This window comes from Oncorhynchus masou, chromosome 30 (genome assembly GCF_036934945.1).
Source record: "Oncorhynchus masou masou isolate Uvic2021 chromosome 30, UVic_Omas_1.1, whole genome shotgun sequence".
In the NCBI taxonomy this organism is placed as follows: Eukaryota; Metazoa; Chordata; class Actinopteri; order Salmoniformes; family Salmonidae; genus Oncorhynchus; species Oncorhynchus masou.
The window spans coordinates 52,725,423-52,752,359 of record NC_088241.1 but is presented as its reverse complement, the minus strand read 5'-3'; the positions used below and the strand labels follow the sequence as shown (position 1 = coordinate 52,752,359).

General features: G+C 44.7%; 1 protein-coding gene across 1 annotated transcript in view; it reads right to left on the bottom strand.

Annotated features, from left to right (window-relative positions):
• Positions 1 to 3,412: 3,412 nt before the first annotated feature.
• The window catches only part of zfhx4 (zinc finger homeobox 4), a 130,631-nt gene continuing 107,106 nt past the window's right edge, over positions 3,413 to 26,937 (bottom strand). The window contains 7 exon segments of the mRNA XM_064949289.1: positions 3,413 to 7,882; positions 8,402 to 11,731; positions 11,734 to 13,812; positions 14,064 to 14,184; positions 14,792 to 14,998; positions 15,808 to 15,941; positions 25,865 to 25,954. Of these exon segments, the coding sequence (XP_064805361.1) occupies positions 6,267 to 7,882; positions 8,402 to 11,731; positions 11,734 to 13,812; positions 14,064 to 14,184; positions 14,792 to 14,998; positions 15,808 to 15,941; positions 25,865 to 25,954 (7,577 nt within the window). The 3' untranslated portion in view covers positions 3,413 to 6,266.

Here is a 26,937-nt window from a genome sequence, read left to right as displayed (position 1 = left end):
TGTGTGTTATCCTCCATGATTTAACAATGGAAATAAGTCCCAGACGTTAATGTATGTTATCCTCAATGATTTAACAATGGAAATAAGTCCCAGACGTTATTGTGTGTTATCCTCAATGATTTAACAATGGGAATAAGTCCCAGACTTTATTGTGTGTTATCCTCCACAATTTAACAATGGAAATAAGTCCCAGACGTTATTGTGTTATCCTCCACAATTTAACAATGGAAATAAGTCCCAGACGTTATTGTGTTTTCCTCAATGATTTAACAATGGAAATAAGTCCCAGACGTTATTGTGTTTTCCTCAATGATTTAACAATGGAAATAAGTCCCAGACGTTATTGTGTTTTCCTCAATGATTTAACCATGGAAATAAGTCCCAGACGTTATTGTGTTTTCCTCAATGATTTAACAATGGAAATAAGTCCCAGACGTTATTGTGTTTTCCTCAATGATTTAACAATGGGAATAAGTCCCAGATGTTATTATGTGTTATCCTCAATGATTTAACAATGGAAATAAGTCCCAGATGTTATTGTGTGTTATCCTTAATGATTTAACAATGGAAATAAGTCCCAGACGTTATTGTGTGTTATCCTTAATGATTTAACAATGGAAATAAGTCCCAGACGTTATTGTGTGTTATCCTTAATGATTTAACAATGGAAATAAGTCCCAGATGTTATGTGTTATCCTCAATGATTTAACAATGGAAATAAGTCCCAGACGTTATTGTGTGTTATCCTCAATGATTTAACAATGGGAATAAGTCCCAGACTTTATTGTGTGTTATCCTCCATGATTTTCCTCATGTGCATGTATGACTTTTTCAAGTTTTATGTGTGCTTGTTTTTTAAAATGGTTGAATTAATAAACCGAACTAAACATGTAGTAGTGCTATGAATGACTATGTTGGTACAGGAATGCTGGAAGTCAGAAATAGACTGAAGAACATGATCAGTTGAGCAGGTTTTTTTAGAGTTGGATGGGAGCAAAACCCTGCATACCCAGTAGCTCTCCAGGACTGGAGTTGACCAGCGCTGACCTGCAGTGTTCTTTTAAAGGTTATATGGTTAGAAGAGGGCGGAGGAACAACCTTTTGCTTGGTTTTTCCTATTCGTTCTGAGCTTGGAAGTGTTGTTGCCACAACTGGTGACAGACGAAAACCAGAGACCGATCACTTCCTGCCAGTGTAACACGTGTGTGTGTGTGTGTGTGTGTGTGTGTGTGTGCCTGTGTGCGTGAGCGCATCTACTCTGTGCTAGTCTCAGAGTCTCGTAGAGGGATGCGTTCACAAGTCATTAAATGGACTTAATGAAATTTCACGAGGCCAAAGGCAAGACGAGGATCTTTTCAATCTGACCGAATCAGTGTCACCTCTCTCGCTTTGTTCCATACATCAGTGTGTGTTCGCCGCTCACTGCTACACTCTACATCAAAATGGCCAAAAAAAAGAAGCTTTTCTTGCTCATGGGTTGACCTCTTGCCCTTGATGAATTTGTTCCCCTTGCAGGGTGTGAGTTCACTGCTGAATGGCCGGTTTTTGTCATTCTGTTTGAGGTAGGGGTCCCCACACATTATAGGATTCAAGTGCATTTGACCTTTGCAGAGAACAATGGCGAAAGGTATTTCATTGTTATGGCCTCTTTGATGCTGTGAGAAGTGTGTTTATGTGAGCCCCTTCTGTGTTTTCAGTTGTTTTCTGGTATCTCAAAGGCATGACGGATGCTCTTCTACGGCATTCCGTCTTGGATGGATGTTCTGTGTGTGTGTGTGTGTTTTCTTTTGCCTCGTAGCTTCTCCATCAGACAGACAATGAATAATACACAGCTGACATTACAGTCCGTGATCATCCCTTTTCAACCAAAAATACCTGACCCTGGTGGGGTAACAAAATAATACAATTCATAAAACATATTTATCAATGTTAAACGAAGACAACACAGCATTGCCGATGCACACGTCCATTAGTATGTCATACATGTCAATATGTATCGACAAATGAATCATCGTTGTTGTTCTCCCTCGTCGTTCAGAATGCCCAATACTGGTCCTGATGATTTGGGAATGAACGTGATGGGAATTTCAGCCCTCTGTCATTGAATTACCATGTGTGGAATACTGATTCCTGTAGTGTGTGTGTGTGTGTGTGTGTGTTTTAGTGGGGGTGAAGCCAGGGCTTGCTTTCATCTCATGCTGATTTCAGTCTAATTAAATTTGGCACGTGGGGAGATGGATGGATCAGTCCTGTCTAATACATGGTTCTCTGTCTATCCCAACATGGCATTATCCAGGGGGAAATCCATTCACTGCAGGCTATTCAGAGCCAGATCTCTCTCTCTATCACCACTCTTCTCCACCACAAACCTGGTCTCTCAACTAATACTACTGGGTCGTCAATACCTGCCCATACTACAAAGTAAGGGTAAGGCTTTCCTTCCAAAAATGTGACTTTTATCCGCAAACCATATGCCTAGTGTGAAACATAACTCTTAAGAGTCGGGCGTTGACCCTGGTTGCTTCTGTGTGTCTCTCTGGGTGGGAGTCTGTTAGATGACTAATGTAATGTAGTTGTTGAGCGGCTTCACTGCAAGTATACAGCATGTTTTAAATATTCAATAAAACAAATGTTAAAAATAAGAAAATAAATGTGTGTATTCCCCTTTTCCATGATGGGAGGAGCTTATGACAACACCTGCTGAAACCTCCAGATTAGCCGACATTCCAGATGATCATCCAGTGTATCTGGTGAAAGCCAGATTACAACAGAATAACATGTCAGATAGCTGATATTCCATCAATCACCATACTCCCCTATTTGTCCTAGATAGTTTGTGTATATGCAGGCTACGTGTGCCTTTAAAAAATGATGTAGTTCTGTCCTTGTCTATTAATGTTCTGTATTATGTCATGTTTCATGTTCTGTGTGGACCCCAGGATGAGTAGCTGCTGCTTTTGTAACAGCTAATGGGGATCCTAATAAAATACCAAATGCCAGTACTCTCCTGCTCAAAGGAATGCCAGCTCTTGCAGAAGCAGGGAAATAAAAATGTGACTAAAACAGGTTTTGATTTCTCTCCATTTGTGGGGGAAAATATGGCAGTAGTTTTGAGCTGAATCTACATAGTAGTGCAGCAATGCCCAAATGACCAAAAGGTCAAATGTAAGCAAAGTTGCTACCTTATAAGATGTTGACAATACTGTCAGCACATCTATAGTGAAATGAATTCTCTGCTAATATGTAGAAATAAATACAAGGCAACTGTATTCCAAATCAATACACATGAATTAGCTGTATGATGTACGCTATTTATGATACAATGGCTTTATGATCATGTTTATATGGTGTGAGCTGATTCAAAACCATGATAGGAAAGAAATAAAAATCATTTTGATGACAGACACAAAACTGGTTTGCAGATACAGTTTTTAATGTATCACAACAATGAGCAACAAACATACTTGATGAACTATTTCCAGAAGTTGTTCAAATACCATCTACAATAAACGTCATTTCAACTATGACAACAGGTCTGTGACAAAAATAAAAAATAAAAGTTTCAAAACCATGTTATTACCGGTGTAACGGTACAGTTGAGACCTCAAACATTACAGTAACAAAAACTAATGAGACTACTCTCTATATATAAAACATCAATAACATTTTTGGTTTAGTTTATTTAAAGTTTTAGCCATAGGGGCTTCTTCTTAGTAAACCCTCAGGATGCATTTCCTATGTAACCAGGACTTAGAATACATATTGTGTAGGATATGACTGCGCCGTGAAATTCCCTTTTGACACCCAGAAGAAAACAATCCCAATACCAACCTTTTGAAGGCTGTCCTCTCTTTAGCGTGACACAATCCATCCATTTGGAACAGGTTTTTTTATTCTTTCTTTCTTTTTGGCTGCTGTGCAGTTGAAACATTTATGTACAGTTTGTTATGTTATCGTACCATCCTTTTGGTTGTTGGTTTGTTAGCTTTTACCAGTCCTTTAGTGTGGGAAGCATTGTGTTTGCTGCTAACATCTTAGCACGTGATGCTAGCTGACAGTTCAGTCTGGCAATGCTTTAGCCACATCGAGGGGAAAGGCAAGAAGCCAGGTTGGGAAAGTCTTTGGGATCAGGACAGTCGTTGGTGTTTGTACAATGGCAGGATTGCACCTATACGGAGGCCAGGACGTCTCTTATGAAACACAATCGTAAAAGTGTCTTCAGGATCAAAGTAAATGTTAAAATACTAAAAATCCAAATCAGAACATTTAAAAAGTTTCCCACAAAAAAAGAGAATGAAAAACGCAGACATTTTGCATTTAAACTTTGAACGGAAAAACAAAAACACCTGCACTATAATAAAACGCAAGAGGAAATGTTACTGGATTTCATCGTTTGAAACAATAACTAAGCATGATTTGATTTTAACCTGTCAAACAGTTGCATTACATGCTACTTGTTCATCTCAGAATAGGAAATACCAAAAGCAATACAGTTTTGCATTTCTTCATATTAATAAATTTGTACCATGCACAGCCAACTACGAATATGTACAACAGCTTAGCTCTCTTTGTTCACAAGCCTTTTCCTTTCATACAAATAGCCTCTTGTTACTTTGGAATGAATCACATTGGCTTATCTTACCAAACTAGAAAGTGATTCGTAAAAATGTAACACCCTTTGACAGCTTTCACATTCTTTAAGTTCCACTGCAAATAAAAGAAGACCAAAACAAAATGAACATAGAATGAAAACAGCAAAGCAAAGCGATCCATGGGTCAGTATTCAGTCTGTTGGAGGATTTATGGCGAGCAAAAATAACATTACACAGTAGCAGCAACATTTTGTTATAAGGTAATACTTCGTAACGCATAAACGTCTAAAATAAACTGAAGAATTAGTGTTGACTTTGCATGATTTATCAACTGAAGTGTCCGGTAAATGTATGCGAGGACGAAGAGCTATGCACTTAATGGCAGTGTATAGGTTTAACACTGTTATCAGTCCTACAAGCACTGGGGAAAACGTTTCATTATATCAAATACATGCTGTAGTCCCCCTTTTTAAAGCAGCATATTTGCTTATGCAAATATTCATACCTTTTGTTAAAAAAGAACAACATTTTGACCGACTTATACTTTAACAGTTTCAAGTATACAGTACTACTTTTATGGACGCACCAATTGTTAAATAGGTTACTGGGATGTTAGGCGTCAATCCTCTAACACATGTGGACCAAAATGCTGCTGCAATAAACACAAAATAATAATTAAAACAAACAAACATACCAACGGAAAAAATCTATTAAATTAACACAATGGTCTACCAAAATAATATGACTAATAAAAAACAAACAAATCAAAATAAGTGCACTATAGTCCAGACACAAGCAGGTACCATAACAGTACAGCAATTCACAAATGAAAAATGTCTTATTCACATAATTAATCCTCAAGAGTGTATAAAACTAGAGTTATTACCTCTTCAGAAAAGGGTGTGAGCAGAGATACATGAGAGAAGGTAAGAGTTGGCACAGATTAGTATATTCTACAAGAGAAAAAGAGGGTTGGATATAGACACAGTTTGTTGTAATACAAACTGGAAAACACAGGGGAATCATACACATATAGTTCACCATTCTAAAATTCCCTCAGTGGCAAAACCATACTGTCTTTGTAGGGTGGAAACTAAAAGGATATGCACGCTGTCCATTGTAACAGTAATATTGTCTCTCTTGGTACTCTACACACATCAAGGAAATGGGTCTGATAAAGCTTGACATGTTTTGGTTAAAAGCCAAGTGTACCCAGGCTCGTTGCTGCTTTAACAAATGACAAATGTTATGTTCTGACCTGAGAATTTAAAGCTACTGAATTACACCTATCTAGACTAAGAGAGATTCTCTTTGAGGGTTTTCTGGATCGCCGTCCCATACAGTACATGCTAGCATTTGGAAAATAATCCAGCTGAGGTGCAATTTGCTATCATGAGTTTTTGGCTTGAAACAAGCTCCACGGGGGAGCCTGAGAGATCTTTTTCTACTCCGTGTTTTTGTATACAATATAAGCTCAGTCAAGCATCTGCAACAGTTCTGTCCATAACAAAAATCTATCAATATCTTGCCAGCATATCAATATGGGAAAAACAATCCTGAGTCAATCATTTGGTACTGTAATTTTTTGGGTTAGAGAAACTTTGGAACTGCAGTTTAAAAGTCTTATTTTTGTATTTTATTTTTTTTAAAGCAAGGGATCCTGTTTTTCACCTCCTACACACTGAACATATCCATTCTGATACTGCTGAAGCCTGCGTCTAAGCCGGAGGTTGGCTTAGCCTTGGCCTCCAACACCTTATCTAAGTCATCCAGCTTCTGGCTTAGCTCGTTGTCAGACTCATCTGAACAATTCTTGTTGGGTAGGGAGGTGGGAACCCCTGAGACGCTGCTGCAGGACGTTGAGGTAACCATTAGAGGCAAGGAAAGGGGAGGAAGAGGAAGAGGAGAAGCAGACGGGGAGGAGGAGGAAGAAGCAGCTTTCCGGGCGGTGGCCTGGAAAAGGATATTTGGCCAGGACTTGATGGATAAGCGAGAGAGATGGGGAAAGGTGTTATTAGAAGGAGGAGCTGCAGACTGCGAGGTAGATGTGGTGTTGACAGGAGTAGGTGTGCAGACAGAGTGAGGTAATAATCTAGCATGCTCTTTGGCATTTCTCATTGCTTGTTTGATTGTTTTCTCTTTGTGCAAGCTCGACTGGAGGTGTTGGCCAAGTGCTTCATTCCCGTTGACCACCACATTACAGGCGATGCACGTGTACTTGCTCACTGCCTGTCTAAGAACTGTCTCCTGCGGGTCTGGAAAGGGGTTTCCGAAGTAGCAGAATGACTTCTGGTGATGCACTGCGGAGCCCTCATCGCTGAATACCTTATGGCACTTCCTGCATATGAACTCGTGCTTGACAGATGGAACAATGAAAGCGTCAGGAAAGTCTGTGGTACTTTTGGTTTCTGTTGGCGATTCTACTTTTGTGCTTTCTGTCAAAGAGCCTTTGTTGTTGTTGGTGTCATCCATAGATTCTTTTGGTTTGAAGGAGTTGGAGTTGCTCTGCACACATGGTGAAGACACCTTCGCAGGGATTGGCTTCTGCTTCTGCTTCTGCTGCTGCTGTTTATGATGCTGATGTTGTTGCTCAAGCTGCTGCTGCTGTTGCTGCTTCTGCAGGGAGTCCTGGAGAGACTGCTGGTACTGCTGATACTGCTGCAGGAGGGCAGTGGGATTCATCCCCGCCATGGCGGCCTGAGGGATGGCAGCAGGTCCGTATGGGAATAGGTTCTCCATCCCGCCGAACGGAGGGAAGTATCCCCCTGCCTGCATTCCTCCAAGGAGCTGGGGCGAAAAGCTGTTGGCGAAGCCCGGGAGGAAGTAAGGCAGGAACTGGCCTCCCAGGAAGGAGCTTGGGTCTGTGGCGCCGGCCAGGGCGCTCTGAAGAGCCTGTAGTTGAGCGGCATCCAGATGGCCCTCACTTCCTGGTTTGCCCATGGCTGGAGACTGCTTTTCCCTCTTCTTGTTGTGGCTGACGTTGGGGGTCTGTGGACGGCCGCCATTCTCCGCTTCTCTTTCCTTTGCCTTCTTATGGTGGTGCGGTTTCTCTACTGATTTCTTGCTGCTGCTGTTGTTGCTGTCTCTCTCTTGGTATTTTCTGTGCTGCTCAATGTGGTTGGTTGAAGTCAGAGGAATGGAGGAAACAGGAGGAGGTGGAGGAGGAGGAGGAGGAGGAGGTGGAGGAGTCTGCAGAAGAGTCTTGGTTGGGGTAGTGCTGAGAGACATGGCAGGAGAGGGGGTGGCTGGGGTGGGGAACCCAAGCATACCAGCACCGGGAGACGCTAAAGCTGAAATACAGTGGTATAAATTATATTTAAATATATTTATATTCACCCTAACATTACTATTGAAATAGAGTTCAGTATGACATTATGGAAATGTTTGCAGTTATGATTTACTTTATTTTCTTTTTTAAAGATTTTGTTATGGATCAAAACTGTCACATGCGCCTTATGAGATACCAACATGAGGATATTATAAATATACCAAACCCACATCAAAGGAGAGAAGGGGAAATAAACACCACAAATAAAACCAATGATGAAAATGCATTTGCTTTTAAACTATTATTTTACTTAGCAGTTCCACACTGAACGTTGAGATCATGCATGCATTAAAGTGTCCTTTACACAATCTCCAACGTTTGGTCAAAATATCTCTATACCCACCAACAACAACACTGTAATGGAATGAGCAGAGAAAGTAGAGTAGAGAAAGAGTCTTTTGTGCATATAAAGTATGGACAATAAATGTTCATAATAAAGCTACTATTCTCTGTGTGTTCTATGTTCGTCATACTAACTCACCAGGTGTGTTGGGTGGGTAAACAGGAAGTGAGGACGGCCCGTTGACCCCAGGAAGTAGTACCGGCGGAAGTCCAGAGATCCCGGGGTAGCCTGAGGGCAAGCTGAGGCTGTGAAGTGCATTGTTCTGGTCCACTGCAGTCTGAAGCTGCTGGGCGGCCAGGCTGCTGAACCCGTCGCTCCCAGCCTTTTTCAGACGATCCATCTCCTGCTGAGCCATCAGCTGGCGGACCGTGGTGGGCGTTAGATAGTCCTTCTCTCTGTCCACCTGGTTGCCCAGAGTCTCCTGCACTTTAGCAATGTGCTGTTTGGAGAAGATGTGGTCGCGGATGGACATCCGGGCAGTGTACTTCACACCACACAAAGTACACTCCGGCCGGGGCCCATCCGGCCCGCCTTGACTGATCATGAATGGCTTTCCAATGTTGATTTTGAACTTCTTTTCCTTGGCGCGGGCATTCTGGAACCACACCTGAATCACACGCTTCGGGAGGCCAATCTCGCTGCCCAGCATCTCACACTCATGCATGGTTGGTGTGCGGTAGTCGCTAAAGCAAGCTTTGAGGACTTTCAGCTGAAGGTTGCTCATCTGAGTCCTGAAGCGCTTGTGGCCTGGTCTCTCCCCACCACTGCCGCTGCCCTTCCCAGACCTGAAGGGGTTTCCACTTCCGAAGGGGCTGGGGGAGCTGGGGTCGGTCAGGCTGGAGGTCTCGCTCTGGTCGTTGTTGTCGTCCATGTCGTCCTCTCTGGAGCTGTAGTAGGAGTAGGAGTAGGAGCAGGAGTCTCCGTCCTTGCCCGAGTAGCTAAGGGAGGGGCTCACCATGCTGAACGGGAAGCGGTCGTCGCCACCCCCGTCTGAGCTCTGGGCCTGGTTGCTCTTGCTGTCGCATCCCAGTTTGTCCCCTCCGTTGGCCGAGAGGCTCTCTATCTCGTTGTTGCCCTCGTCTCCGGTGGTGGCGTCACTTATGGCCGTGTTGATGGACGAGGTTTCGTCAAAGTCCATTTTGTTGTTGATGTCGTAGGATGAGGCCTCTGCAGAATTAATGTTAAGCCCTTCAGATTCATCACAGTTTTCTGCTTTTAAGGATGAAGGGCTCAATAAGTTTTTTAACGGTGCCTCAGATGGTTTGACTGGCGTTGAGGAGGCTGCGGGCAGCTCATACTCATTCGGCTCAGTCTTGGTGGGTAGCTGTGGATATTCAAAGAAGTTGTACTTGTGTGGGCTCTCACCTCCATCGTCTTGGTTCATCAGTGGGCTATTGGGCAGACTAAACCCTGCCTGTTTGGCTTCATGCCAGTGTCTAGAGCGGATATGGCTGTCCAAAGCTGACTTGGCCTTGAACAGCGCCCGGCAAAAAGGGCATTTCTTGTGTGACTGGGAGGGACCCAGAGCTCTGAACTGTCCCTTTCTCTCTCGGGCTCGTGTGTTCTGAAACCACACCTGCACCACTCTCTTCTTCAGGCCGACCTCACGGGCGATGTGATCCAGCATCTTCCTTGTGGGATTTGAGTCCAGCAAGTATTTGTCATAGAGGATCTCTAGTTGTTCTGGGGTGATGGTAGTTCTGAGACGTTTGTCTCTGTGCTGTTCTTCAGTCATGTTTCCGTTATCTTTTTCATTGGATCCATCCTCTTTCTCGTCTAGTTTTCTCTTCATGGAGCCAGAGCCGGGACCTGAGGACAAACCAGAGCCGCTTTGAATTGGCATCTGGAGTCCTCCCGATAGCAGCTGGCTAGTCATCAGAGGATTATTGGGGTCAAAGATCATATAGGGCATGTCCATGGGCCTTTCCAAGAACTGGGAATGGAGGAACTGGTTCTGGGCAGCCAAGAAATGCATATGCTGGTGCTCCTGCCATAGCTCAACACTTGGGAAGGCTATCTTGCACTGGTCGCACTGGTATTGGAGCATCTGGGGAGGGAGGCTGTTAGTGAGGGAGGAGAGGGCGAGGGAGAGGGGGCTGGAGGGGACGGCGGCTGACTGAGGCTGGGAGTGGGGTCTGGACATCTGGGGTTGGGAGGTCTTCTGAGGGGGTGGCTGAGGGGTGGAGGCCTTGGAGGGTCTGGGCTCTGGGAGAGACTTCATCATAACTGGGGAAGGGGCAGGTTCTGGCTCTTTAGGTCTGGGCTCAGAGGGAGGTTCAGGCTTGGGCGAGGTCTTCCCCAGGTTGGGGCGAGGGGAGGGCATCAGAGGGGAGCTGGAGCCTGAGCTAGTGGCTGTTACATGATGATGTTTGGATGACTCTGGGTGCTTGGCTGAGCCTGGCTCTCCCATATCCATGTACTCTTCAGATTGGTTGTCCTCATTCCCTTCCTCATCCTCGTCCTTGTAGCACGTCTTCTTCTGGTGTGTGATCAGGTCAAAGATTCGCGGGAACACCACACTGCATTTCTTGCACTGGTACTGCATGTTGCTGGTGCGGATGTAGCGCTCATTCGTCAGTTCTTTCTTCTCATTGTCTTTAGCATCTGCCTGGTTCTCGTAGCTCTTCCGGGCCTTCTGGCGGGCGTTTTGGAACCACACAACGATGACCCTCGATGGTAGGTTAAGCACAGTGGAGAGCTGCTCAATCTCATCGTCTTTCGGGTAAGCGTTTGTGTCAAAGAAGTCCTGCAGGACCCTCAGTTGGTAGTCAGTGAACCTTGTCCTGGAGGACCTCTTGTTCATAGTGGCATCAGTCCTGTAGTACTCCAGTGTACTATACTGGGACTCCAGCCTAATATCCTCCAATGTGGTAATAGGTGGAATGTTGAAGTTATAAGGAGAATCTTTGCTTCGCTGCCTCTCTTTGAAGAGGGTGTTACGGAACCAGTGCTTGATGACTTTCTGGGGGAGGCCGGACTTGTCGGCCATCTCTTGAATCTGCTCCTCATTGGGTGAGTTGTTGATGTCAAAGTGCGCTCTGAGGACCTTCAGCTGGTCGTCCGTGATGCGGGTTCGGGGGCGTTTGAACTGGGACTGCCTCAGGAAGTTTGGATCGAGGCCTAACTGCTGCTGACAGAGCTGGGTGAGATCAGAGGACAGGGAGTCCATTGTAGGCAGCTGCAGGGCGAGTTGAGGGTGTAAACCTTGGTGCTGGATGGACTGCATCATCAGAGGGGGGAAAAGGGAGAAATCTAGTGGGACGGAAGAGGGAGAAACCTGTGGGGGTGCAGAGGGTGGTGGAGGAGGGGGAGGTGGGGGTGGTGGCTGGGGCTGGGTAACCTGTTGAGGGGCAGGTGATGGGGCCTGGGTCTGGGGCTTGTTCACGGAGTTGGAGGGAGCTTGCTGGGTGGTCACTGGGGCTGGTGGGGGAGGAGGAGGGGGAGGCGGTGGGGGCGTCTCTGGGGAAGGGGGTTAATGGGGTAAAGCTTGTCATAGGCCTCTCTGTACTGCTGGGCAAACTTCTCCAGCTCTCCATAAGGGAAGAACTGTCCGTGGATGTGCTCTTGGTGGCTTTTGAGAATGAGCATGTTGGAGAAGAGCTTTCCACATATCCCACATTCCAGCTTGTCGTTATTGATCTCCACTTTTTGCGGTTGTTGTTGTTGTTCTCCTTCTTTGTTTTTCTTCTGGTTTTTCTGCCTGTTCTCATTGTACTGGATGACCAGCTCAAATCCAAAGTTCTCCAGAAGGGCCTTGGCAGCATTTCCTCTGGCTCCTGTCACGATACGTGGAGGAGGAATCAGTGGCTCGGGAAACTTGGACTTTTTGTCTTTGTTGTCCTTTCCTCCCTCACTGACTCCATCTCCTCCGTTCTCCGTCTTTGTTTTGCTCTCCTGTTTTTCCAGATGCTCTTCTGCCTCTCTGGACATCTGTATGTCAGACACTGACACAGCATTGGGCTCCATTTTGGGCTTGTGGCTCTGCAGTTGCTGGTTTTTCTGCTGCTGGAGCTGCAACTGGGATGCTTGTTGCTGCTGTTGCTGCTGCTGTTGAGCCTGCTGTTGAGCCTGCTGCTGAGCCTGAGCCTGCTGTAGCTGGTGTTGCTGCTGCATCTGCTGCTTCAGGTCTTCCAGGAAAGAACCAGTCAATCCTGGCATTCCGAAAGCGGCGGCTGAGTGAAGAGCCAGCTCTGGGCTCAGGTTGAATTCTGCTCCTGGGATGTAGAAGGGGAACAGGAACTGTGGCTGCTGGAACTGAAGCAGAGCCTCTGGGGTCATGCCGAACTGGGGGAAGAAAGCCGGGTTAAGGAACTGGGGCTGGAAAAAGGCAGCCTGCTGCTGGAGCTCATGTTGGAGCTGCATCTGTAGCTGAGCTTGGGACTGAGCGTTCTGATGGCTTTGCTGTGCAGAGACATGATCAGTAGTTTGCTTTGCGTTGTTGCTGCTGTTTTTGGCTTCTTTGGCATCTACAGTGTTTTCTTTGTTAGCCGACGGCGTCACGCTTCTAGCAGTGTCTGAGTTAGTGTTGTTGCCTTGTACGTTTGGGGCTGGGCTGCTGGATGGAGCCATGCCACTAGTGTTCCCACTCCCTCCACTGCTACTGCTGCTGCTTGTCTCTGTTTTGGCAGTTCTAGCTTTGGTCTGATGCAGCACAGACCTCATGTGGATCTCCAGGGTTGAGCTTTGGCTGTAGGCGACATTGCAGATATTGCATTTAAATGGTTTGTTGTCTACATTGTTGTTGGTCTCTGCAGGAACCGGGCTGGAGGCCTCCTGGAGAACCTTCTTCAGCTTGTGCAGGTGAGAGACAGAGTTGTAGTGGACCAGGAGGATGTTTTTCTGGGTGAAGGACTCCTTACACACCGTGCACTTGTATGGCCGGGACGGGTCCAGGAACTTCTCCATGGTGAAGTTGGGGCCTTTCCTGAAGGGGAGGGTTCGCTTAGTTTCGGCTCCCATGTCATCTAGCAACGAGCTACTGTCACTTCCTGTTGGGCTGGCCTTCTCTTCCAGATCCAGGTCATCGTCTTTCTCCATTTCCTGTTCAAAGGCCTGCTGGGCCTCCTCGTAGGCCCTGGCCTCGCTCTCGGAGAGGAAATCTCCGTTTACCGGCAGGCTGCCGCAGAGCTGCTGGACCTCGGCTTCGCTCAGCTCCGGATGTCCATTCTCCAAGTGCTTACGGAGCGCCAAGAATGTCCGGAAGCTCCGTTGGCAGAGGCTGCACATGGTGGCCGCCCGGATGGCATGGTACTGGGAATGTATCTGCAGCTTCTGCATGGTCTTGAAGGCCAGGCTGCAGTGGTTGCAGCGGTATTTGTAGACGTGGCGGTCGGAGACCGAGAGCTGTTGCTGTTGCTGCTGGCATCTCTGGAGGTCGTTCAGATGGTCCTGGAGGGAGTCAGGGCTCTTTCGATCCTGCCCGGCCACAACAGACCTCTTCCAGTCTGGGGCTTCAGACCCATCCTTGGGGGGTTTGAGTTCCTCTCCATGGAGGTCTAGTTCACTCTTGCCTTGGCCTGTGCTGTTCAACTCCTCCTTGGAACTGTTCCCTGAGAAAGGACAATGAAAAACCAATTAAATTCATGAACAAAAGACATTGTACAAATGCACTGAATATCATGTCTGGAAATGTAAAACTTGTCTGGTGAAAATAAATAATATTTTGTTTCATTTGTGTAGCAGGGCCCTTCTACAACCCAAGGACACTTACTGTAACTCAAGATGGTGAAATAATTACACTTTCCAAACAACCTCAAAACAGTGCATTCAATACCGGCAGGGGTAAACGTGCTCTGCGTACCTGTGGGCTTTCGATACTTCTCAGAGAGAACAGCAGAAGCATCCATCAGAGACAGAGCGTTGTCTTGTCCAGGTGAAGGATGCATCATGTTATTGGGCACCATCACATCAGGCCCAGCCACCTATCAAAGTCACACAACAAAAACAACTTCATCATCTTGATCATAACCATCTATAATTGCAACATGCATCATAACAAAATGGTATTAAAAAGCATCAAAATATAAAATGTAATGTAATAACGGATCATCTATAATTGAATAACTATAATATTGGTGCAGGTGCTGCTGACAATATTTGTAACTGATATCAACAATAATGATAGTGCAGCGGTTAAGATGTTGAGTCAAAAAGTTCACCGCAAATATAAAAAAAACATGCTATGGAGGTGCACTTTTCAACTAGCCTCTCAACAATTAAAAGAGCTCATTTTCAGAAAGTGGAATTTGCTTAACTGTCAAGTTTATGACGTATTCTTGGGAGAGTGGGATAAATGCATCGGACATGTTTTCTCAGACTGCACAGTGACAGCACTGACCAGAGTTGGTTATGGGACTGTAGGGAGCACTGGACAGCCAAGCCATTTTTCTATTTGCCATTTCAACATTATAGATCTTAAAAGTGATTAAAGAAAACTCTCTAGAAAACCTTTAGAACTTGAGAAAAATGTACTGTACATGCAATGCCATTAGAAGCAAATTAGATTAGTTATCTATGAATCAAACATACGGTCATAAGCAGTTTCTCAACACAGTCTGGAGCCACACTGTGCAGGTGTGTGAGGTGGAGCTGCAGGTGGATCTTGTTGCTCAGGACGTCTTGGCACAGTGGGCAGCTGATCACTGGCTGCTGCATGGAATGCTGGGACACCACGTGGAGCTGTATCCTGTTGGCGTCTTTACTGCTGTAGTTACAATAGGGGCACTGCTGCGCCTGCTGGGAGAGAGAGACAGCATGGTTATGACTGGGAAAATACTGGAGAACAGAACAAGTAACTATTGCGAACAGGTAAAAACATATCACTTTTAACAGTACTGAGAAACCTAGACGACAGAGTGCTCCGAAGATGTCTCATGCACTTAGGGCTAAAAGATTGAACTGAATTTCCCCTCAGCTAAACAAATCGTAACCACCCGCCCACCCCTGTTCTCGTCCCACTTTACCTTTACACACAAAATGTAGATCAAGCTCCTTTCCATGTAATGCACTTAAGCCCCCCGACTCGTGCAATTTTATTAGTGGGAAACATGATTGGAGGGAATTTCTAATCAGGAGATTAGAGCTGACAAAGGTGTGTCGCCTCCCCGTCTCCCGCCTAGCCCTCATTACAGGGAGTACTCCTAAAATGGCCGCCCCCAGCCACCTGCCTTAATGTAATCCATTTCTGAAATGACTCAGGCCTTCTTCCACTCAGGGCCCTCCACCAGACAAGCTAATACTTCATAATCTAATTTAAAAACACATATCATTTAAAGACATGCAAAGAGAGAGGGACCGGGAGAGGGCCTAGCCTTGCCCGGTGCAGGCAGGTAGGCATTCCACTTAAGAACACAAAGGAGCGAGAACGTTCTATGGATGATGCTAAAGTGTTCTGTCAGTGAGGGATTAGTTTGGGGTTTACCCTTTGAGTTCTGTTGACAGCACACTACTCTCTAAGACATTTACTCTTAGCATACCGGATAACTGGTTAAATATAGCTTTACCTGACGGTTTATCATGGAGTATTAGCAGCTAGCTTAGCATACCTGTTCGCTAACGCTGGTCTTCCCCTCTGCAGACTTGGGCCTTTTGGGCGGGCTGTCATTCTGTCTCTCTGGCAGCATGGAGCGTTTTCCCACAGCATTGGATCCAGGAGACTCTTTAGACAGAGAGTTCACTCCTAAAACACAAGACAGCACAGAGGAAAATTATTTGATTGCTTTGTATCTCTGTTATAAAAAAATATGTTCTAGTAAAATCCTAGTTCTCAATGGATGAAGGCAAAAAAATGGTCAATTAATCAATGTCTGTCACAAATCATGTGTATCAAATTAAAAAACAGATGGGGACACGTGTTGATTTTCATCGTGATTTTCATCTTTTGACAGACATTGGCTGTGGGGCTAGAAGTGTCGACCTATTGTATCACCCTCCTAATTATTATTCATATACATTGAGTCATTCTGCCCTGAGGACATGGAGAAATGGAGAGAAAATCAAACCAGCCTCATTATCACAGCAAGACATACACAAAATGTTATGGTAATATTATACACTTCATTAGGCCATATGCATCTAGCACCCCTCTTCCTCCAAACACACACACGTACACAATCAGGCAAACATGTACACATACACACGTATCTGCACACACACACGCTAAATATTCAAGCCGTTTCCTGGTCACGGCTGGAGGTGGGGAGGTGGTTTACGTGACTGCAGCAGAACCCAATGCTAAGAGATCAGCCTCTGGTTGTATATAGAGACGCTGTTGCCCACTGATAAATCTTTCATTACCTCATCCTTAGATACAGCCAAACTGTGTATGTGTGTGTGTGTGTGTTTTTAGCTACACTCTGCCAGTGCAATTTACTCTCTCTGCACAACACAAAGAAACAGCAGTAGCACCCCACTACGCTTCTCTCTCTGTCTCTCCCTCTCTCTCTCTCTCTTTCTCTCTCTCTCTATCTCCTCCTCTCTCTCTCTCTCTCTCCTCTCTCTCTCTCTCTCTTCTCTCTCTCTCTCTCTCCTCTCTCTCTCTCTCCTCTCTCTCTCTCTCTCTCCTCTCTCTCTCACTCTCTCTCTCTCCTCCTCTCCCTTTATCTCCTCCTCTCCCTCCCTCGCCTCCTCTCCCTCCCTCTCTATCTCCCCCTCTCCCCCCCCCCCCCTCTCTCTCTCCTCTCTCTCTCTCTTTCTCTCTCTCTCTCTCTATCTCCTCCTCTCTCTCGCTCTCTCTCTCCTCTCTCTCTCTCTGTGTCTGTCTATCTCCTCCTCTCTTTCTCTCTGTCTCTCTCCTCCTCTCCCTCCCTCTCTCTCTCTCTCTTTTTCTATCTCCTCCTCTCCCTCTCTCTCTCCTCATCTCCCTCCCTCTCTCTCTCTCTCTCTCTCTCTCTCTCTCTCACTCTCTCTCTCCTCCTCTCCCTCTCTCTCTCTCTCTATTTCCTCCTCTCCCTCCCCCCCTCTCTCTCTCTCTCTATTTCCCCCCCCTCTCTCTCTTTCTTTTTTTCTATCCCCCCCTCCCTCTCCCTTGTCTGGTTACTCAAGGCAATATTGTGAGTCTCATTCTTGCAACTCAACCCTTCACTGTAGTCGCACAAATACAAAAAGGAAAAAAGGAAAGCATTGATACATGTAGAGAAGAAGAAAACAACATTTTGTATTCCATATTTATTCCCTGCCCTGTATTTGTGCTCGGTGCATATCAATTCCTCCCACTCGTTCATGCATTTCAATTCTGCTGCAGGAAGCGGACTTCCACTTATTTTATATGTAATCCCCCTATATCTGCAGTCTGAAATATTGGCCTGTCAAGAAAAGTGACATAGTGAGGGGAAGAAGAAAATAAAAAAAGAGAGGGAAGAAAAGAAATCACAATGTGAATTTTCAACAGCATCCGAGAAATTCTCTGCAGCCTGGAATATGAAGGTATTTTATTCACCCTCCGCTGGTCTTTGATGGCCCTGCAGTGCTGGTGTGTGTGTGTGTGTGTGTGTGTTTTATGTGCGCATGCTTGTGTGTGTGTGTGTGTGTGTGTGTGTTATATTTGCATGCTTGTGTGTGTGTGTGTGTGTGTGTGTGTGTGTGTGTGTGTGTGTGTGTGTGTGTGTGTGTGTGTGTGTGTGTGTGTGTGTGTGTGTGTGTGTGTGTGAGAGAGAGAGAGCCATGTCACATACATCTCATGACAGTAAACCCTACCAGCTCATTGGCCAGTTGGGTCTGGTCTCGTCGCACCCATCACAATCACCTGACCTTTTCTCTCCTCTCTCCTTCCCTCCTTCCCTCCATTTATTATGACCGTTTCTAATTTCATCTTTCAATTTTCTCCCTCCATCTTCCAGTCAATTTACAACTAAATTACATCCAGGAGGAGAGAGGAGGAGATTGCTGGACAAGAGGTAGTTGCAAACACACTCCCAATCTGGCGAGGAGAAGACAGACGTGTAGCTCCCACTGACATTGATTGTCATCATATTGAATGTGAATGTATAGCGTGTGTGTGTGTGTGTGTGTGTGTGTGTGTGTGTGTCCTACTGATTTCTCTTCTTAATCATCATGCTGTTTTCATCAAGGCTTATAGCTCCTTCACAGTCAAGGCGGCACTCTGAAGAAACAAACTGTCACGCAACCTTGAACATGGACAAAATGGAATCCCTCTTCCACCACTTTACACAGGGCTGAATGGCGAGCGCCGCAAATGCATCATATGCATGCGACCATTTCAAGACCCACACAGTGGAATTCAAAACTATAGATGCCTCTCATCCATATTGTAAGTGGAATGACACAGAGCCTTTCACGAGATGATGTGATCAAGTTGAGTAGGGAAACTATGTACCCTACATCTATGCACTTGACTGTACATGATAGCTGGTGTCTAATTCCCTGCTACCTATCTCCATCTAACACACTGTCCTTTTCTTCCTTGGCCCCTGAATGGTCATAAAGAAAATAAAAAGATGTGGGGAGAGAAAGAGAGAGAGAGAGACGTCTCATTCTCCTTTGTTTCTGAGCCTCACACTTAATGACGCTCCTTTTTTGCTCTCCCATTTTCTCTCTCTCTCTCTCTCTCTCTCTCTCTCTCTCTCTCCCTGCATGTCCTGATGCTGTGCAGCACGGCGGTGAGGCAGTGGGGCGATGAGGCGAAGGCTAGAACAGGCCTGACAAGGTTCCTCCTACAATGACAAATGGCTGGCTACAGCAGGACCTTGGCTGATTAGATAAATCAAAAAGTGATTTATGACGTTCAGACCGTTTGCATTGCAGGAGAGAAAACAACCATGTTACCCACCCATCTTTATTTACTACTGTCAATGGTAGTTAGGACGCCAAGTGTATACAGTCACACGTATACACACATATACACGCACACACAAATGTGTGCTTGGCGTACACAGATACACACTCAAACACATACACCAGTGTGTCCAATTCAGTTCTCTCTTGAACACCAGGATAATTCTGTCCTAAATTGTTCCTCAAAAGCAATGCCGACAATAGAATCTCTCCTAATGGTTTTCTCACATACTTATTTCTACTTGCGCCCTTTACGGTAAATCTAACGCAGCAAACTTCATTTTCACAAAAACTAGAGGTTCATGTGTTATCACATTTTTCTTTAGAAATATACAATTACTATCTCATCTTTAAACATAAACAATCTATTACATTTAAAATAGAACAATACAATATTGGGTACAAGTCAGTAAAAGAATCTATATTTCTAAGATTTTGTTAAGAGGGGGCTGCTGGTCAGAGGCAGGTTGGATTTACTATTCAATTTAGCAGTCCTGAGATTTGGCAGAGGGGCTTAGGTTACAGGGCAGTACATTTACCCTGACAATGGACAGAGAGAAAGAGGGAGGGTGGGAGAGAGAGAGAAGGTAGAGAGAGCAAAATGGAGGGAGAGAGATAGAGAGGGGGGAGAGGAATGAGCGATGGGTGGGGAAGAGAGAGAAAGAGAAAGAGAGGAGGGAGAAAAGGGAAAGAGAGAGGTTGATTTAGAGGCCTAGTGGTCTAAGGTTATGCATTATCCTGACCTCAGAGTCACCACACTTTGAACGCTACACTCCCACAGCCAGGCAAACAGCAGCACACTAAGTCACACGGACAGAGCAGCACAGCCAGGCAAACAGCAGCACACTAAGTCACACACAGCCAGGCAAACAGCAGCACACTAAGTCACACGGACAGAGCAGCACAGCCAGGCAAACAGCAGCACACTAAGTCACACGGACAGAGCAGCACAGCCAGGCAAACAGCAGCACACTAAGTCACACGGACAGAGCAGCACAGCCAGGCAAACAGCAGCACACTAAGTCACACGAGCAGGCAAACACAGCACAGTCACACGGACAGAAGCACAGCCAGGCAAACAGCAGCACACTAAGTCACACGGACAGAGCAGCACAGCCAGGCAAACAGCAGCACACTGTTTTCACAGAGCAGCACAGCCAGGCAAACAGCAGCACACTGTCACACGGACAGAGCAGCACAGCCAGAAACAGCAGCACATTAAGTGCAAACAGCAGCACACTATTTTCAATGAAACAGCAGCACACTAAGTCACACGGACAGAGCAGCACAGCCAGGCAAACAGCAGCACACTAAGTCACACGGACAGAGGCACCTAGATGTTTTCAAGGGGAACTGATGACCAAATTAAGTATATTTTAATGAATGCCATTTTTTTTGTCAATCTATTTTTATTTGTTGCCTTTTTTAATTTTCTCATCCTCGACCTGTTTTTAATGAGAGATAAATATGAAGGGAGCGGATGTCACATTTGACAAATTGACCAAGACATTCACCCACGCAATGATTAAAATCAAAATAAAACTAATAGCTGTAGGCTTATAATTAAATATGCTAATATGTTTAATATATTTTAATCTAACATCTAGGAACGGCAGAGATTGACCAACCCTAATTTCAAATCTGGCTAAATTTATGGGACACATCCATGCAAACAAACATGTTTTGCAAATAGGAATTTGTTCATCTAAAATATTCCAGATTTGATCTCGTTTGCATACTTTTTCCGTTTCATTTCACTCATCTGTAAAATTCAAATTTTATGAGAAATGAATACAACAACATTGGGCCAAATAAACAATGACTAATTTCCTTGCTAATTTGAAGCAGGTAGAGTCAGTAATTTCCTTAGTTGACAGACTGATTTTCATGCAAGGTCTTTGTTTAGTAAGATATTTATAAAGAGAGGCCCCTAAGCCATACCACTGACAAGCTCCATCTCTACACTGCACAAAGCAATCTGGAATTAATCCACATAGGGACATTTGCATGGAAAATGAAACATGGATTAAAATTAATCTAAAATGACACTGGATTAAAAAAAGACAATGTCAATGAAGCAAGGGAAAAGCTCTCATCTCTCCCTCTCCATCTCTCTCCCTCTCTCTTTTTCTCCAACCCTTTCTCTCCACCTCTCCCTCTTTCTCTCTCTCTCTCTCTCTCTCTCTCTCTCTCTCTCTCTCTCTTTCTCTCCATCTCTATCTGTGACTCTTTGTTTAAGAGATCTTGGTCTTGGATATGTGGAGAACAAACAGTACTCTCTTGTTTTGTGTTTAAGCTGCCTCCCCGGAGTCTACTGCTGTGTGTTTTACAATTATCCTCATTGCAGATTGGGCACGGAGATGGACGCACTAAATCTAAATCTCACTTTATAAGCTGGAAAAGAGCAAAACAAGAGCAGAGCACAACAACAAGCAACCAGACCAGGCCAGAACAGGCCAAACCAGACCAGGCCAGACTAGACCAGACCAGGCAAAACCAGACCTGGCCAGACAAAAACAGGCCAGGCCAGACTAGACCAGGTCGAACCAGACCAGGCCAGGCCAGACTAGACCAGACGAAACCAGGCCAAACCAAACCAAACCAAACCAGACCAGGCCAGACCAAACCAGGGCAGACCAAACCAGGCCAGACCAAACCAGGCCAGACCAAACCAGGCCAGATCAAATCAGACCATGCTGCTGGTAATGATGCTGCTGGTTATACGGGGGTGTAAATGCATTTTGATTTGTATTTTTTTCACCTTTATTTAACCAGGTAGGCCAGCTGAGAACAAGTTCTCATTCACAACTGCAACTACACCTTTGACAACTGCGACTCTCATTTTCAACTGCATTGACTTTAGTCCCTGCCACTGACATAGAGCTGAGCGAAAGATGACTAGCTCGGTGTGTGTGTGAGCTGAGAGATAGTTGACTAGCTCGGTGTGTGTGTGAGCTGAGAGATAGTTGACTAGCTCGGTGTGTGTGTGAGCTGAAAGATAGTTGACTAGCTCGGTGTGTGTGTAAGCTGAGCGAAAGATGACTAGCTCGGTGTGTGTGAGCTGAGAGATAGTTGACTAGCTCGGTGTGTGTGTGAGCTGAGAGATAGTTGACAAGCTCGGTGTGTGTGTGAGCTGAGCGATAGTTGATAGTTGACAACTAGCTCGGTGTGTGTGTAAGCTGAGAGATGAGTTGGTGTGTGTGAGCTGAGAGATAGTTGACTAGCTCGGTGTGTGTGTGAGCTGAGAGATAGTTGACAAGCTCGGTGTGTGTGTGAGCTGAGCGATAGTTGACAAGCTCGGTGTGTGTGTAAGCTGAGAGATAGTTGACAAGCTAAACGAATAGCCCTCGCTGTCTCTCTCGCTTCTCCTTCTGCTCCACTGAACCCAACATTATGGAGGTATAGCATGCAGGAGGGGGGGGAGAATAAGATAGAGAGTGAGGCCATGTAATATTCATCTTGGGCATGGATTTCCATCTCATCCATAAACAGGCCATGTGATGTGAGTGGATATTTGGATAAATTCGATGTAGCCAAGCCAAGCAAGGGGACGGCCAGACCAGATGCTAGCTAGCTCCAGGGGATGTTCTTGTTAGCCATTAGAACACAAGGCCTCGCCTCTCTGATCATGCACCACCATTCTTACATTACAAATGGATGCAGATTATATATTTTGTGTGTGTCATTTCTTTCTCTTTTAAATTCCCATTGAGCAAAAAGCATTGTGATGGGGACATACATTGGCCAGGGTCTATCAGGCAAATGATGGATGGAACAAAACAAAAGAAAAAAGAGAGGGAGAGGGGGAAAACTAATTTAAGGGTTACAAGGATGTGGTGCGATATTAGTAAAACACATACATGCGTGCTGTCTAATCCTGCGCTTATGAAAAATGAATATGTCATTGGAGAGGGCACAAGTACAGGCAAGATTAATACAAGGAGCTTATGAATTACAAGCATGCCAACTGATTTGATTAAAAAATAATCTGGGGTCTGGTCACTGGATGGTTATATTCTCTAATTTATCCTCTCTCACTCACTCTCTCTCCCTCCTCTCGCTCTCTCTCCCCATCTCTCTCATTATCTTTCTCTCTCATTATCTTTCTTTCTTTCTCTCTCTCTCCCCCTCTCTCTCTCTCATTATCTTTCTTTCTTTCTCTCTCTCTCCCCCTCTCTCTCTCATTATCTTTCTTTCTTTCTCACTCTCTCTCCCTCCTCTCGCTCTCTCTCCCCATCTCTCTCATTATCTCTCTCTCTCATTATCTTTCTTTCTCTCTCATTATCTTTCTCTTTCTCTCTTGCTCTCTCTCTCTCTCTCTCTCTCTCATTCTCTCTCTCATTATCATTCTTTCTCTCCCTCTCTCTCTCTCAATTCAATTCAATTTGCTTTATTGGCATGATGTAACAATGTCCATATTGCCAAAGCTTATTTTGGATATTTACAATGTTAAAATAAGAAGAATCAAAATGGTCAATGGGACAACAGTAGCAACAATAACCAAGGGTCAAAATAACCATACATTCAACAATAACAATTAGCATACAGTAGAGTACATGTGCAGGTTGATTGGTCTGTCAGACACTGTCCCTCATCTTATGGCAGGCAGCAATGTAGTGCGCTGCCAACCCACAGCTCTCTGTGTCTCCCCCAACAGTACGGGTAGCCTACTCTCATCAGAGAGATCTTTGAAACCTTGAATAAGAGTTTCAAATTTGGGGAAATGACACTCTCTAATTGTTTTATATTTTTTACATTTTGTCAGGAAATGCAGCTCTTTCTCAGGTTCTGCTGTTGTGCAGTGGTTGCACAGCCTTTCCTCTACAGGGAGCCAGGTGTTTGTCTACCTTTCTCAATGGCAAGGCTCTGCTCACTGAGCCTGTACTTTGTCAAGGTTTTTCTAAGGTTTTGATCAGTAACCATGGTCAAATAGTTAACCATGGTGTACTGTCAATTTAGGGCCAGATAGCACAGCATTTTGCTTTGTGTTTGTGTTTGTGTTTCCCAATAAGCAATGTAGTTTATTTTGACTGTGTTGTAATTTATTTTATTCTGATTGATTGGATGTTCTGGTCCTGAGGCTTCAGTGTGTTAGTAGAACAGGTTTGTGAACTCAGCCCCAGGACCAGCTGGATGAGGGGACTCTTTTCTTTGCTCAGCTCTTGGCATTGCAGGGCTTGGTAATGATATGAGAGGGGGTCACTGTATTTTAGATGTTTCCAAAACTTAATTGCTCTTTTTTGAGTTTTTGTTATTAGTGGATATTGGCCTAATTCTGTCCTGCATGTATTGTTTGTAGTTTTCCTCTGAACATGTAGGAGAATCTTATAGAATCTGACAGAACTCTGCTTACAGGGTTTCAATGGGGTGTTTGTCCCATTTGGTGAAATCTTGTTTTGCAAGTGGACCCCACACCTCGCTGCCATAAAGTGCAATTGGTTCAATGACATATTAAATTAGTTTTAGCCAAATTTGAATAGATATTTCAATTGTAATTTGCTTTTTAATGGCGTAGAATGCCCTGTGTGCTTTCTCTCTCAGCTCATTCACTGCCTCATTAAGGTGTCCAGTTGAGCTTATTTTTAAACCTAAGTAATTGTAGTGTGTACAGTACTCTATATATGCTGTACCAATTGAGAACTTTGGTCTAATTCCCTGAGATCTGGATCTTCTCTGGAAAATCATTATTTTAGTATTTTTGGGGTTTACTGCCAGGGCCCAGTTCTGGCAGTACTGCTCTACAGGTCCAGGCTCTACTGTAGGCCATGTGCTGTGGGTGACAGCAGGCATAGGTCATCTGCGAAGAGTAGGCATTTAGCCTCTGAATTGTGGAGACTAACACCAGGGGCTGAGGATTTTTCCAGAATAGTGGCCAATTCATTGATGTAAATATTGAAGAGTGCAGGGCTCAGATTGCAACCCTGACGAAGGTCCCGCCCCTGGTTAAAGAATTCTGTTCTTTTGCCAATTTTAATGCTGCACATATTGCCTCTGTAATTGTTAGGGTCAAATTTGTCTCCGTTTTTAAAGATTGGTGTTATGAGTCCTTGATTCCAGATGTCAGGGAAATAACCTACACTCAGGATCAAATGAAACAGTTTTAATATAGCCAATTGGAATGTTGCACTAGTGAGTTTGAGCATCTCATTTAGGATTCCATCAGGTCCGCATTGCTTTTTTAAATCTGAGGGCCTGAAGTTTCTTATAGAGCTCCTGGTCAGTAATAGTTTAGTTTCTTATAGAGCTCCTGGTCAGTAGTTGGGGAGTACAATGGATTTTGAATGTCCTTTATAGCTTCATGAATTTGAGGTTATTCTGCGTTTATGTCAATTTGAATGGTGTTGTAGAGTGTTTTAAAATGGTTTGTCCATATGTCAGAATTTTGTATCGCTAATTCCTCTTGTTTAGATTTTTTTGGTTTTTCCAATTTTGTCAGAATATGTTTGTGTTTATGGACTCCTCAATTAGTGTCAGCTGCTTGCTTTTGTACTGTTTCAGTTTCAGTTGTGCTTCTTTTCCTGTATATATAGTTGATGTTTTGTACTGCCAGATTGATGCATTCTTTACTGTGAGTGAATGTGGTATCCAGAAAGTTATCTAAGAGGGTTTGGACATTTTGGTTACTGGTTGCTTTCTGGTATTCTTCTGTTCTCCTCTCCCTCTCCCTCTCTCTCTCTCTCCTTATCTCCTTATCTTTCTTTCTTTCTTTCTCTCTCTCTGATGGAGTGCTTAGAAAGGCTAGTCTGAAGCCTTCACATGCTACACACACATAGGTGGGTTGAAGGTATGGGTTGGCGTGTGTGTTCTTACTGTGTTCTCTGTCAGCCAGCTCTCTGTCGTTGAGGCCAGGCCTGGAGGAAGAGCGGGGAGGAAGGGGGGCTTCGTCATCACATGGCTCTTCTGAGAGAAAAGTAAACACAGAGAAAAGAATACATTACCCATACTGCTTCAGTCTGTACACAGCTCACCAAGTAACCCTCAGTTCGAACAAAACACATAATTATACTTTTTGGTAACCTGTGTATGTGTTTCTCACTAGGCTGCTCAGCTCTACCCGGATGGCTAACGCTAGCTAGCGCTAATCCTATTCTAACCAAACCCTAGTTCTCCCTCTCTTTCTCTCTTTCTTTCATCCCACAACCACTTGTGCTTTTATTCCTTTCTCTTTCTGTAATGAATTTACAGCAGACTGAGAGAGGCCAGATAACCAGGACTAACATCCACAGACACACACTGTAACACACAGCTGAATACACACATACATTAAAAAACAAATACATGTACAGACACATCCAAAAAGTGTTCAAATTCATATATTTTTAAAGGGGCCCCCTCTGTAACAAATTCAATGAATGCGGGTGTCAGAGAAAATGAAAATGGTATATGTGTGTGTGTGTGTGTGTGTGTGTGTGTGTGTGTGTGTGTGTGTGTGTGTGTGTGTGTGTGTGTGTGTGTGTCTGTGTGTGTGTGTAAATCGCTGTGCTCATCAATCTTTCTCTGCCTTAATAAGCATGTATTATCATAACCATAGAGACCTAGCCAAAGGTGCCTTAGGGGTCACGTACACATTTGCATACAATCACTTTGGCCATTGTGTGGTGTGTGTGTGCATGTGTGTGTGTGTGTGCAAAAGGGGTCCAAAACCCTCTCGGAAACATGATATAATTAACCCTTTCATATTCAGTACACACACACATACACACAGCCCATCCAGGCGCCGACGCTTTAAGCGGCAATACATTAAGTGGAAATTATATACAGCATGAAATTTTCATGGCAGATGCTGGTGAGTGATTGAGAGGAGAAATGATGGCTGTGTGTGTGTGTGTGTGTGTGTGTGTGTGTGTGTGTGTGTGTGTGTGTGTGTGTGTGTGTGTGTGTGT